Here is a 14732-nt window from a genome sequence, read left to right on the forward strand (position 1 = left end):
AAAAAAAAAAAAAGTAGAAGAGGGAAAGAAGCACAGAGCCAGAGAAAGAGAAGTGGGGACAGAATCAGGGTGAGACAGCTGCTCTTTCTGACGTTGAAGACAGAGAAATGAAGGTGACCGCTAGAAACTGCAAAAGGAAGGAAATGGATTCTCTCCTCGAGCCTCCAAAAAGGAATGTGGCACTGTGGACACCCTGATCTCACCCCAGTGAGACCTGTGACACTTCTGTACTAGGAAACTGTAAGATAATAAGTAAATCTGTGTTGCTTTAAACCACTAAGTTTGTGATAATTTGTTACAGCAATGACAGAAAACTACTATAGCAGCTGTCATAAAATGCCTTTGAATAGCTATTATGAACAAATGCACTTTGAAAAAAATGAAAAGATTGAAAGTCTCAGCACAGAAATAGCAGCAACAAAGAAGAACCATGTGGAAACTTTAGAACTGAAAATGCAATAACTAAAACTAAAAACTCACTGGGTGGGCTCAGAAGGAAAATGGAGACAACAGAGGAAAGACTAGTGAACTCGAAGATGAAACAATATAAATTACTCAATCTGAACAACAGAGGCAGAGAAAACAAAAACAAAAATGGACAGAGCCTTAGAGATCTACGAGGCTGTAATAAAGATTTTAAAAATGAACAAAGATCTAGCATTCGTGTCATCAGAGTGCCACAAGAGAGGAGACAGTGAGGGGCTGAAGAAAGTATTCAAAATAATCACAGCTGAAAATTTACCAAATTTGGCAAAAGACAGAAATCTACAAATTCAAGAAGCTGAGCTAACCCCAAACAGGATTAAGTCCAAAGAAATCCATGCAATAGGCTGGGTGTAGTGGCTCATGCCTGTAATCCCAGCACTTTGGGAGGCTGAGGCGGGAGGATTTTTTGAGCCCAGGAGTTCGAGACCAGCCTGGGCAACACAGTGAGACCCTGTCTCTACAAAAAATGAGAAAAAAAAAAATTAGCCAGGTGTGGTAGCATGTGCCTATAGGCCCAGCTACCTGGGAGGCTGAGGCAGGAGGATCGCTTCAGCCCAGGAGTTTGAGCCTACAGTGAGGTATGATCGCACCACTGCACTCTAGCTTGGGTGACAGGGTGAGATCCCATCTTTAAAAAAAAAAAAGAAATCCACACAATCCACACAATGACACATTACAATCAAACTCCTAGAAACTACAGACAAAGAAAAGATCTTGAAAGCAGATAGACAGAAAAACAACTCCTCACCTATAAGGCAGAGAGAATTCAAATGACAGAAGATTTCTCATCAGAAACCACCCAGACCAGAAGGAAGTAGTACATTTTCAAGTGCTGAAAGAAAAGAACTGTCAGTCTCGAATTCTGTGTCCAGAGAATTCAGGAGTGAAAGGGAAATCAAGACATTCTCAGACGAAGGAAAAGTAAGAGAATTTATGGCCAGGAAACCTACCCTGAGAGAACGGCTAGGGAAGTTCTTGAAATGGAAAGAAATGATAAAAGAGAGAAACTTGGAATATCAGGAAGGAAGAAAGAACAGTGGAAAGAGTAAATATATGAGTAAATACAACAGACCTTCCTTCTCCTCCAGAGTATTTAAAATTATGTTTGATAGTTTAAACAAAAATCATAACATTGTTTGGTATGATTCTTGATATATAGAAAGGATACATTTAAGACAATTACATTATAGATGAGGGACATACAGGACTCAAACCCAATCTAGTAACAACAGACTAACAATTAAGTATGGGTATGTAAAATCTTCTTTTATTTGTTTTTTAAAAATTTTTTTTGTGGAGATGAGGTCTGTGTTGCTCAGGCTGGTCTTAAACTCCTGGCCTCAAGTAACTCCCCTGGCTCAGCCTCCTAGAGTGCTAGGATTCTAGGTATGGGCCACTGCACCTGGCCAAGGTTTCCTTTTGAAATTAAGATGCTTTCCTATTCTAATCCTAGCACTGTGGGAGGCAGAGGCTGGAGGATAGCTTGAGCTCAGGAGTTTGAGACCAGCCTGAGCAAGAACGAGACCCCATTTCTATTAAAAATAGAAAAAATTAGCCAGGTGTAGTGGTGCACACCTGTAGTCCCAGCTACTCAGGAGGCTGAGGCAGGAGGATCGCTTGAGCCCAGGAGTTTAAGGTTGCAGTCAGTGAGCTGTGATGACACCACTGCACTCTAGCCAGGGTGATAGAGTGAAACTCTGTCTCCAAAATCAAAATTAGGTCATTAAATATGAAATGTCTGATTTCGAATCAAAAATGTAGTTTATTATATCTCAAACAAGAAACTGTACCATTAATCAAAGTATGTGCCTAAACTATCAACACAGTTTTTCCATCTTAATAGTAACTTCCTATGCCAGCAATGAAGAAGCCTGGAGAGTGAGTAGCTATGAAATCGCAAAAGGCATTTTCCGCAGCTTGTTAAGAAGTGAATATTTTTCCTTGAAACAAGTGCTCTAAAGCCTGGAAGAAGTCGGAGTCAATTGGTGCAAGGTCTGGTGAATATGGTGGATGACAGCTTCCAAGGCCAGCTTCTGTAGTTTGAGCAGCATTGTTTGTGCAACGTAGTGGTCTTGCAAGAGGATTGGCCTGTCTCTATTGACCAATCTTGGCTGTTTAATTGCAAGTATCCTCATCATTTCATCCAACTGGTTGTAGGAGACATCCGCTGTAATTGACTGACCAGGTTTCATGAAGCTGTAGTGGATAATACCAGTGCTGGACCCCAAACAGACACCATTACATTTTTGATGAAGGCTCAATTTTGGACTGTGTTTTGGCACTTCATCTTTATCCAACTATTGTGTCCACACTTGTGATTGTCAAAAGAGTCTATTTTTCATCGCATGTAACAATAGGGTGTAGAAGTGGTTTGCCTTTATGTCATGACAGCAAAGAAAGGCAAGCTTCAGGACGATTTCCCTTCTGACGCTCATTTAATTCACATGGAACCCTTCTATCCAGGCTTCTTTACCTTGCCAGTTTGTTTCAAATGGTCCAATGTTGTTGGAATAGTACCCTCAAACCTTGCTGCTAATTCACGAATAGGTTGAGATGGATTGGCTTCCACTACAGCTTTCAGCTCCTCATTATCCACTTTGGTCTCAGGTCACCCACGTGGCTCATTTTCAAGATTAAAATCACCAGAATGGAACTTCTCAAACCATTGATGTACTATGCGTTCATTAGCCACATCCTTCCCAAACACTTCGTTGATATTTTGAGCTGTCTGTGCTGCATTGGTTCCACAATGCAACTCATATTCAAAAATAACACGAATTTTTGACTTATCCGTGGTTTCACAAAAATTGCTCTACCAAAAAATGTGAAGGATAATCACAAGCCATATGTGCATTTGAAAGAATGAGGATGTACCTTCACAATAAAAAAAAAAAAAAACAAAACAAGAAGTGTCAAAGTGAAATGCCAGAGATATCAACTATCAAAGTTAACACTTAAGGAAACTGGACATTCCATATTTAATAACCTAATATTTTCCTATTCTGTACAAATGTATTTGATATGATTTAAAAAAAAAGTGCAGTCCAAAAACAGAGGAAACCTATTTGTTTCATTCAAAAAATAAAATAATATATAATGAAACTTTCATCAATATTTTTAAAAAAGAGGAAAAAACCCAAAGAAACCAGATCACTAAATCAAATCACTCCAGTGCTTTCCATCTCACTTAGGGTAAATGTCTTAAAACAGCTTGCAGGGCCGCAAACTGATCTTTTCTCCTGTCACTCTCATCTCCACATCAGCCACAGTCTTTGCCATTTCTCAAACACAGCAAGCGTGTTTCACGCCAGCGTCTGTGCACGTGCTGCCCCTGCTCCTGAAGAGCTTTCCCCCAGTATCCCACCTCACAGCGCCGGCATGCCTGGAAGAGGACGACCTGGCCTCTCACTCAAGTCCTGGATTCAGGGGCAAGAAAGAGATGAACCACTCTTCCCTCTTACCCTGAAAGCCCAGGTCCTCCCAGTGGTCTCCGTGGAGGGCGCAGTCAAACTTGGAGCCGGTCAGCTTCTTGTAGATGGTCTGGAGGACTCGGCCGTGCATTGGGTCTTGGCTATCCAGGCCACCTGCCCCAAAACACATCCATACTTTCTGCCACACTGCCCCTCAGGGGAGGACAGCGTGCTTGTCGAAGAATGTTAGATCTGGACTGTGCTCAAGACACCCCGTTCTCAGCTCCCACTCTTGCCTCCCAGCTACCCCCTACAACATGGAATATGTGAGACCCCTGGCTTAGTCTCAGTAACAAGGTGGGCCAACAGTGCTCTCTGCCTGACCACATATGCACACGTGCCCTGCGGCAGCCCCCATGCACTCACACTGAGCAATGGTCAGCAAGAAGTCCCTTTCTTCCCAAAGGCCCTGGTGGAGCTTTGGAGGCCCAAAGAGGAAGTGCCGGAGAGCGGCGAGCCCAGTCCTTCGAATAGTTGGCTGGATTCTTTTCTGAGGAGAAAGTTGCAGGCAATGGGCAGACCGCTGCGTTCATCAGCCTTAATGAACTTACCATCACGCTCAGACCACGGGCAGTTTGTGCAGACAGAGGCAGTTCCTCCAGCCAACCAGCTGGTCTTTGGGCAGGAAAATGGGGTGGTAGCTGTGAAGTCCCTGTTGAGTCTCTGGAGACAGGCTCTTCCAGCTCCCAGGTTCTTTGCAAGGTTAAAGAGAGGTCTTGCAAAGGTCTCTTTGGCATAGGCATTACCAGCTAGTCTCCCGCATTTAGACTTTTGGGCTTTTCCAGAACTAGCTCCTCCACTGACTACCATGGAGGCTACAGATGCCCAGCTAGAGGAACTCCCCGCCACAGTCAGATAAATGCCAGGTCTGCTTCCCAGAGGGCTGTTCTACCCCACTGTATGACTCTCTCTGTCTGTCTCTGCCTCTGTGTGTGTGTAAAGGACATAAATGACAACATCTGACAGCCCTCTCAACTTCCAGGATTACAGAGCCAGTGGGGACTCACTGGAGTCAGCTGCCTCTGAGGGGTAGCTGGAGTCTTCTGGCCACAACTAGCTCTTCCTAAACTAGGTCATGGTGGCTTCTCATGGCTCAGGGCCACTGCTGCAGGCTTTAGAATATTCTCATTTTGGTAGCTTTGGGCTCACTGGGTCCTATATAACAACCCGATTCCTTTTCAGTGTCTCTCTCAAGCCAGGTTTTAGGTTGAAGACCTGAAATAATATTCCTCTAAACTCCCTACTGGTCACTCAAGATGTCCCAGAAAGCCCCCGCCTTTTATTCTTCCCAACAGTCCTTCTTTTTCCAACTTCTTATCTTTCTTAAATTCCCAAATACCTTCTGGCTCCTTGAGGGAAGATTTTCTTCCATTTTCTACCAATTACTCCGCTCCCTGGACAGGTTGCCTTGTCTCCCCACTGAACTACCTAGTACTTGATGCCAGACCTCCTCAGCCCTAAGAAGGCGCAATAGAGGACCAGCTACAGAATGGCAGGGTGAAGAGCTTTATGGGCACAGTCCCACAGAGGTTACCAGAGCCCTGCATGAAGCATGCGTCCTAGGCCACCCGTGAGCCTGGCCCCAAGACCTTAGGTAAGTTAAGGCCCTCAACTGGAAGCTTCCATCTTGCTTGCCCAGTGCCCTATCCTGGTAGAATGGAAGCCTGGCTCCTGCCAAGAAGGTGCTTTGCTCAAGACCCCAAATCTCCCTACCACCATACCTTGAAGGAGGAGAGGTCCACAGTCTGGAAGTGCTGCAGGGCCTCACTGAAGGAGATTAGCTGCCCAGCCTGTGCAGAGCTGGCCCGGCTCTCTGTGGCAAAAGGGAAGACACTCCAGGATTTGTAATGGTACTCATTCTGTCAGCGAACATTTACTGAGGGCCTCCTGGTTGTCACCTCCAAGCCAAGAGCTGGTTTCCAGCTGAACATCAGACACCTACGGCTATAACCATTCCTCTTTCAAGGGGCTGGCATTGTCTGCTGGGCTGACTGTCTTTTTGGACTAGGCTATCCGCTCTTGCTAGGCCGACCTCTGCAGTGAGTGTGGGACTCATCTGCCCTGCAAGGGGCTCCCTAAATTCTACCCATCTGTGAGGGGGCGAGTCACTGCCTCGGGTAAGTACCCATGTAGGAGCATGCCACCAGCTTGTTGAGGGGCCCTTCCTAATTTCCACTTTTCCCCTTATCGCACCCTGTATATGACCTCCACATGCCAGAGTGAGCTCTGTTATAGCCCACAGAAAATTAACTTATCAGTTAGCAAAAGGGGTGATGGCTGATACCATTCACTGTAACATCTTTCCAGGAGCTCAAGTGGGGCTCAGCAGAGACACAGGTCCTAGTTCTACCCTCCTGTAGCTCCATCTAAAACTCTCAGAAAGAAACATGAGACAATTTTTACCCAGCATCAGGGCCTTCCAGCAGATGGCTTCACACCTATCCCGAGGGACTTCCTAGTACAGTGAACAACCTGAGCAGCCTTGTGCAGGTGCCTTGGTCACCTGCCTCCTTCCTCCTGCTTGACCTCATCACCCTGCAGAAGCTGACCCTGACCAGGGTCCTCCCTGTCTCCTCTCAAGGCTGGCTGGAAGACGGGCAGGGATGGCAACCCTTTCCCCCGCATTCATTCCCGATTCCTCCAGAGGTGACGTGTCATCATCTTTGGGTTTGAAAAAGAGACTTTATTCTACATTACATAGCTAAAAAGAGCTCTCAGGAATTCTGTCTCCTGATCCCAGAGTCACAGAAACATCAGCCACACGTGTGGATGGTGCCTTTGCTGGCAGCGAGGCCGTGTGGAGACAGTGCCATTCCTGCAGTTACCTGTCTGTGGCTGGATGGTCTCCACAGCTTCCCATTCTTCTTGGGCTCTGAGCACCTCTGTACTCACAACTGCAATAATAAGAAACAGAGACCCTCTGAGATCCAGCTATGTATCAATCTCTATCGCAGACCCCAGCCTTGTTTGCCTGCCTGGGGTCTTGTTGCCCTCTGATTTCTTCACACAAGTGCCAGAATGAGCTTTTGAAAAGCAGATCTGATGTCACCTGCCTGCTCAAAACCCTCCAGGGATTCTCCATAGCCCCCAAGATAAACCCATACTCTACAGCACAGCATCAAAGCACCTTCATAATCTACAGATGGTCCCTGACTTACAATGGATTAGACTTAAGATTTTTTGACTCTGCAATGAGTTTATTGGGACCTGGCCCCATTGGGGGTCGAGGAGCATCTGGACTTAGGATGGTTCCACTTATAATTGTTTGACTTTAGGATGGGTTTATCAGGGTATTAAACGCATTTTCAACTGAAGATATTTTTGACTAATGGGTTTATCGGTATGTGGCCCCATCATAAGACGAGGAGAGTCTGTAGATCCAATTTTTTTTGAGATAGAATGTCACTCTGTTGCCCTGGGTAGAGTGCAGTGGCAGCATCATAGCTCACTACAACCTCAAACTCTTGACCTCAGGTGATTCTCCTGCCTCAGCCTCCCGAGTAGCTGGGACTACAGGCATGCGTGCCCAGATAATTTTTCTCTTTTTGTATTTTTAGTAAAGACGGGGTCTTGCTCTTGCTTAGGCTGGTCTCCAACTCCTGACCTCAAGTGATCCTTCTGCTTCGGTCTCCCAGAGTGCTGGGATTACAGGTGTGAGCCACCAAGCCCAGCCTTGTACATCCTTCTTACCTCTCTGGCTTTGCCCCAGGGCCATCCAGAACTACCTTAAGTTCCTCAACATGCTCTGCCCACTCCCACCTTCAGTGCCTTTGGACAGCCTGCTTTCCCTCTGCTGAAGATTCAGGACCCCAGGTACTGTCACCTTCAGTTCCAACCCCTGCAGGTGTAGCTCCTCCTCACCCCTCAGTTAGCTCTGACCTCACCCTCACCTGCATGCCTTTTTTGGCCTCATCAGTCTGGATTAGGAGCCACTCCTTTGTGTGACCCCATCACCCAGTGCTTATCGTAGTGTGATAACTGTCTCTCCCACTGCACTGTGAGCTACTCAAGGGCAGGCTTCTCCAGAGCTAGCACAGAGCCTGACACAGGCCAGCTGCTCAATGAATGTGTGATGAATGAATGAATGCACAATAAAAGGGGGGTGGAGTGGGAGAAAAAAGCAGCAGCAAGACAGGTTCTCTACAGCCACCACACAGTCCTTTTCTCCAAACCACAGTTGTCACTCTCTGACCCGAACTACTACTGGCTTTTTCTGTCAGTGGCTTTTCCAATTTGCTATAGAAGGCATCAACAAACAAGGTGAAGGATGGAGAGACTTCAGTTCAATACCAAATGTATGAACTCTCCAGCATCAGTGGTACAAGAAGGTTGGGACAGCTCCTCTCTGCTTCGCAATCTTGGCTGCAGACATCCCATGATGATAAACCGTTTGGAGAATATACCTGCAGATTAAATAAAATGCCACCAAACACTACTGGAGAATGAGGAAAAGAAAGTGGCTGGGAAGCAGGAAAGGATAGTTGCTGAAAGCTCGCTCAAGAGCCAAACTGCGTGTGAATGTTTCATTTTGCCACTTACTAGCTATATTTCTTTGGACAAGTTACTTAATCATCTGTAACCTTTCATGGGACTGTTGTGAGGATGAGTTAATTCTTCAACCTTTCAGGAGAGTGTGTGGCCCAAAGGTAGTCTGTTATTCTAGACACAGCTGTGGGCTTAGGTTCAGCAGGGCAATGGACGTGGTAGCAGGTGAGATGGGTCCAGGGTCCTAAATGTCTAGATCTCTAGGAAATTCCACCTTGCCAGCTCCAGTCTGGTGAAGCAGACACTGAGCCTCTGGGCTTCCAAACTAGATGACTTCAATGGACTACTTGATGTTGGGCCGGGTGTAGTGGCTCATGCTTGTAATCCCAGCATTTTGGGAGGCCGAGGCCAGAGGATCGCTTGAGGCCAGGAGTTCAAGACCAGTATGGGCAACACAGTGAGACCCTGTCTCAGTAAAAACATCAGCCAGGCTTGGTGGTGTGTGCCTGTAGCCCTAACTACCCAGGAGGCTGAGGTGGGAGGATTCCTTGACCCCAGGAGTTTGAGGAAAAAACCAAGAATATTTGACCTAGGACAATCAGGAAAATAAAACTTGCTTTCAGCATGGGAGCTTAAAAGGAGATGAAATGAAAAGAAGGAACAAAGTGAAGCTGAACGGCCTCTCCCCACCCTTCACCCCTTCACCCACATACAGCTTTATTGACTCTTCACCCTTCACACACTCACTTAAGAGCAACGTCATCAACCTCCACCCACGCCCTGCCATACCCTCAGACTATGAGCAGACTGATCAAAGTCTGTGAGCCAGGAGCACAAACCACAGCGGCAGGGGGGTGGGAATTTCTGTCATAACAAGTTCAAGAACAGAAAGCAGAAGGTTTCAACCAGCATTATCAAGTTGGTGACTAAAAACTGGAGACAAAGGCCCAAACCTTAGAAGAGCTCTTCTCCTTTCCTCTTGGAACCAGGCAGAAGCCTCCTATCTCTGAAGATGACCCTGACATAAAAACTATTTTACAGGAAAAATAATAAGAAAAAAAACGAACTATTTTCCCCTCACCAACCGGAGAACACTGGGGCAAAGGACAAATCTTCAGGAGAATTAACATAGCTCACATTGTTACGGTTCTTTGTCTTTTTTCCTTTTTAAAATTGTCTCCTTTATTTTTGCTCTCTTCCACTTACTCACACAGTAAACAGCTCTGCTGATTTAGTCAGGCTATTCATTTAAATTAGCCGAGAGGAACCCAAAAAGAATTATGCTTGTTTAATATGATTAAAAATATCTGGCACAAAAATGCCCATTGTATTCAAATACGAAATAGTTTGGCATTTATGGTAAAAATTAATGTAGTAATGTGTTTGTCATCATACAGTAAAGATAAAATCCCATTAAAAAAAAAAAAACTTTGTATATTTAACTAAGGAGGTAAAAGACCTCTACAGGGAGAACTATGAAACACTGAGGAAGGGAATAGCAGAGGACGTAAACAGGTGGAAAACCATACCATGCTCGTGGGTTGGCAGAATCAATGTTGTTAAAATGTCTATAGTACCCAAAGTGATCTACAGATTCAATGCAATGCCTATTAAAATACCAACATCATTTTTTATGGATATAGAAAAAATAATTTTACGCTTCGTATGGAACCAGAGAAGACCCCATATAGCAAAAGCAATCCTAGGCAATAAAAACAAAATGGGAGGTATCAATCTACTGGACTTCAAACTATACTACAAGGCTATAGTAATGAAAACAGCTTGGTACTGGCACAAGAACATTGTGCCAGTGGACATTGACCAGTGGAACAGAACTGAGAACCCAGATATAAAACCATCCTCGTATAGCCATCTAATCTTTGACAAAGCAGATAAAAACATACACTGGGGAAAAGGATCCTTATTGAATAAATGGTGTTGGGAAAACTGGATAGCCACATGTAGAAGACTGAAACAGGATCCACACCTTTCACCTCTCACAAAAATCAACTCACGCGGGGTAACAGACTTAAACCTAAGATGTGAAACGATTAGGATTCCAGAAGAAAATGTTGGAAAAATCCTTATAGACATTGGCCTAGGCAAAGAATTTATGAAGAAGACAATAAAAATAAATAAATGGGACCTGAACAAATTAAAAAGCTTCTGCACAGCCAAAGAAACTGTCACAAGAGCAAACAGACAACCTACAGAATGGGAGACAATTTTTGCATGCTATACATCTGATGAAGGGCTGATAACCAGAATCTATTTAGAACTCAGGAAAATCAGCAAGAAAAAATCAAACAACCCTATCAAAAAGTGGACAAAGGACATGAACAGAAACTTTTCAAAAGAAGACAGAAAAGTGGCCAAAAAACATATGAAAAAATGCTCAACATCTCTAATCATCAGGGAAATGCAAATCAAAACCACAATGAGATATCATTTATCTCCAGTGAGAATGGCCTTTATCAAAAAGTCCCAAAACTATAAATGTTGGCATGGATGCGGAGAGATAGGAACACTCATACACTGCTGGTGGGACTGCAAACTAGTGCAATCTCTGTGGAAAGCAATATGGAGATACCTTAAAGACATACAAGTAGAACTACCATTTGAACCAGCAATCCCATTACTGGGCATCTACTCAAAAGAACAAAAGTCACTCTATAAAAAAGACACCTGAACTCGAATGTTCATAGCAGCACAATTCACAATTGCAAAGATGTGGAAACAATCCAAGTGCCCATCAATACATGAGTGGATTAATAAAATGTGGTATATGTATACCATGGAGTCCTATTCAGCTATAAGAAACAATGGTGATATAGCACCTCTTGTATTCTCCTGGATAGAGCTAGAACCCATTCTACTACGTGAAGTATCCCAAGAATGGAAAAATAAGCACCACATGTACTCACCATCAAATTGGTTTCACTGATCAACACCTAAGTGCACATATAAGAATAACATTTATTGGGTGTTGGGCAGGTGGGAGGGGGGAGGAGGGGATGGGTATATGCATACATAATGAGTGTGATGTGCACCATCTGGGGGATGGACACGCTTGAAGCTCTGACTTGGGGGGGGAAGGGCAACATACATAACCTGAACATCTGTACCCCCATAATATGCTAAAATAAAAAAAATAAAGAAATAAAAGCAAAAGCAAAAAAAAAAACTTCGTAGAAGTCCAAGTAATGTTTCTGCATTAGAATATTCTTAAAAGTTCCATCTATCTGAAGATTACAATTTTAGTGTGTAGGATTTAAACATAAGAATACATACCAATGAGCACTCATTATGATTTATATTTTGTGTGTTCAGCACTATCTACGTTATCTTGTTTAATCCTTACAAAATTCCCATCATACAGGTTCTGATATAATCCCTGTTTTATAGATGAGGAAAATGAGAATTAGAAAGGTTAAGTAACTTGCTCAAGGTCATGTAGTTGGTGGGTAAGAGAGTCAGGATTTACACTAGAGATATCTGACTCCAGAACTGCTGCTTCTCAGTTGGTGAGTGGACCTTTCTCCCTAATTGACTAGCAAGTGGAATGAGATTTTTTTTTTTTTTTTTTTTGAGACAGAGCCTCACTCTGTTGCCTGGGCTAGAGTGCTGTGGCGTCAGGCTAGCTCACAGCAACCTCAAACTCCTGGGCTCAAGGAATCCTTCTGCCTCAGCCTCCCAAGTAGCTGGGACTACAGGCATGTGCCACCATACCTGGCTAATTTTTCTATATTTTTAGTTGTCCAGCTAATTTCTTTCTATTTTGAGTAGAGACGGGGTCTTGCTCTTGCTCAGGCTGGTCTTGAACTACTGAGCTCAAACGATCCACCTGCCTCGGCTTCCCAGAGTGCTAGGATTACAGGCGTGAGCCACCACGCCCGGCCCTGGAATGAGCTTTAAATATACTACAGGAGAACTCCTGGGAGACTCAATGTGAAAAGGCAATCACCACGTCACGTAGTTATTAGACTGACCAAAGTAAACACGAAAGAAGCAATTCTTCGAGCAGTGAGACGAAAGCAACAAATAAACTATAAAGGAAAGCCGGTCAGACTAACTGCTGATTTTTTCAACTGAAACCTTACAAGCCAGAAGGGACTAGGTCCCTATCCTTAATCTACTAAAACAGAATAATGCCCAAGCCAGAATTCTTTATCCAGGAAAATTAAGTTTCATCTATGAGGGAGTAATAAAGTCCTTCCCAGACAAGCATTCACTGATGGATTTTGCAAAGACCAGACCAGCCCTACAGGAAGTACTCAGATCTGCATTACACACTGAACAGCATAATAGACACTCTTCAAAGTAAAATCACTCAAGAGTTAAAGCCTAGAACATGGACTTCATGATGGCTCAAGGAGCAAAACAAAACAAGATTTCACCCAACAATATGAATGGAAATCTACCACAAATCTCAATCCTCTCAATAAATGTGAATGGCCTGAACTGTCCTCTCAATAGATACAGACTGGCAGAGTGGATAAAAATCCACAAGCCTAGTATCTGCTGTCTACAGGAAATGCATCTAATCCACAAAGATGCCTTCAGACTAAAGGTCAAGAGATGGAAAACTATCATCCAGGCAAATGGAAGTCAAAAGAAAGCAGGGGTAGCCATACTAGTTTCAGATAACATAAGCTTTAAAATAGCAAAAGTAAAAAAGGACAAAGATGGCCACTGTATATTGGTGAAAGGGAGGATCCAACAAGAAGAGTTAACAATTATTAATATCTATGCACTCAATACACGAGCACCCAGTTACATAAAGCAAACCTTGTTTGATCCAAATAGCATGATAAACAATAATACCACAGTAACAGGGGACTTCAATACTCCACTGAATGAGCTGGACAGATCTTCCAAACAGAAAATAAGCAAAGAAATAATGGACTTAAACAGAACTCTGGAACAAAAGGGTCTGACAGATCTCTACAGAACATTCCACCCAAATAAAGCCGAATTTACATTCTTCTCATCAGCCCATGGAACTTTCTCCAAAATTGATCACATACTAGGCCACAAATCAGACCTCAACAAATTCAGAAAAATAGAAATTATACCGTGTACTTTCTCGGACTATAGTGGTATAAAATTACAGTTCAATTCCAACAGAAATACTCACCACCTGACAAAGTCATGGAAATTAAACAATCTATTATTGACTAACTATTGGGTCAAGGAGGAAATACAGAGGGAAATCAAGAACTTCTTCAAACTAAATGATAATGGAGAAACAAGCTATCAAAACCTGTGGGATAGAGCAAAAGCATACCTGAGAGGAAAACTAATAGCAATAAATGCTCATATCCAAAAAACAGAAAGTTTAAAAATCGACAACCTAATAAATAAAATCAAGGAATTGGAAAAGGAAGTGCAAATCAATCCCAATCCTAACAGAAGAAAAGAAATAACTAAGATCAAAGCAGAAGTAAACGAAATTGAGAACAAGAGAACTATATGGAAGATCAACAAAACCAAAAGCTGGTTTTTTGAAAAGACAAACAAAATCGACGCCCCTCTTGCTAGATTGACTAGAATCTGAAGGGAAAGGTCTCTAATAAACTCAATCAAAAATGAAAAAGGAGAGGTCACAACAGATACCACGGAAATACAAAACATTATTTTTGATTACTATAAAAACCTATATGCCCCAAAACTATGTAACGAGGAGGAACTGGACAAATTCCTGGAAACATACAACCTCCCTAAGTTCACCCAGGAGGTAACAGAATATCTGAATAGACCAATCTCAAGCTCAGAAATTGGAGCAGTAATCAAAAACCTCCCAAAACGTAAAAGTCCCGGACCAGATGGCTACACTTCAGAGTTTTACCAGACATGCAAAGAACTCATACCTATATTACAGAAATTATTCCACAATATCGAGAAAGATGGTGTCCTTTCTAACTCATTCTACAAAGCCAATATCACCTTGATACCAAAGCCATGAAAGGACACAACAAAAAAAGAAAACTTCAGATCAATATCCCTTACGAATATAGATGCAAAAATCCTCAACAAAATTTTAGCAAATAGGACGGGCACGGTAGCTCACGCCTGTAATCCTAGCGCTCTGGGAGGCTGAGGTGGGTGGATTATTTGAGCTCAGGAGTTCGAAACCAGCCTGAGCAAGAGCGAGACCCCGTCTCTACTAAAAATACAAAGAAATTAACCGGACAACTAAAAATATATAGAAAAAAAAATTAGCCGGGCATGGTGGCACATGCCTGTAGTCTCAGCTACTCGGGAGGCTGAGGCAGAAGGATTGCTTGAGTC

The 14732-nt window shown here is 43.3% G+C and overlaps 1 protein-coding gene across 1 annotated transcript in view; it reads right to left on the reverse strand.

Moving 5' to 3' along the window:
• The window catches only part of ELMOD3 (ELMO/CED-12 domain containing 3), a 30879-nt gene that overhangs the window by 8933 nt on the left and 7214 nt on the right, over positions 1-14732 (reverse strand). Inside the window, exons 6-9 of the mRNA XM_012644237.1 lie at positions 6782-6850; positions 5678-5769; positions 4323-4446; positions 3948-4070 (exon numbers count right to left, since the gene is read on the reverse strand). Of these exons, the coding sequence (XP_012499691.1) occupies positions 3948-4070; positions 4323-4446; positions 5678-5769; positions 6782-6850 (408 nt within the window). The remainder of the gene's footprint in view (positions 1-3947; positions 4071-4322; positions 4447-5677; positions 5770-6781; positions 6851-14732) is intronic.

This window comes from Propithecus coquereli, unplaced genomic scaffold, assembly GCF_000956105.1.
Source record: "Propithecus coquereli isolate 6110/MARCELLA unplaced genomic scaffold, Pcoq_1.0 Scaffold208, whole genome shotgun sequence".
Lineage (NCBI taxonomy): Eukaryota > Metazoa > Chordata > Mammalia > Primates > Indriidae > Propithecus > Propithecus coquereli.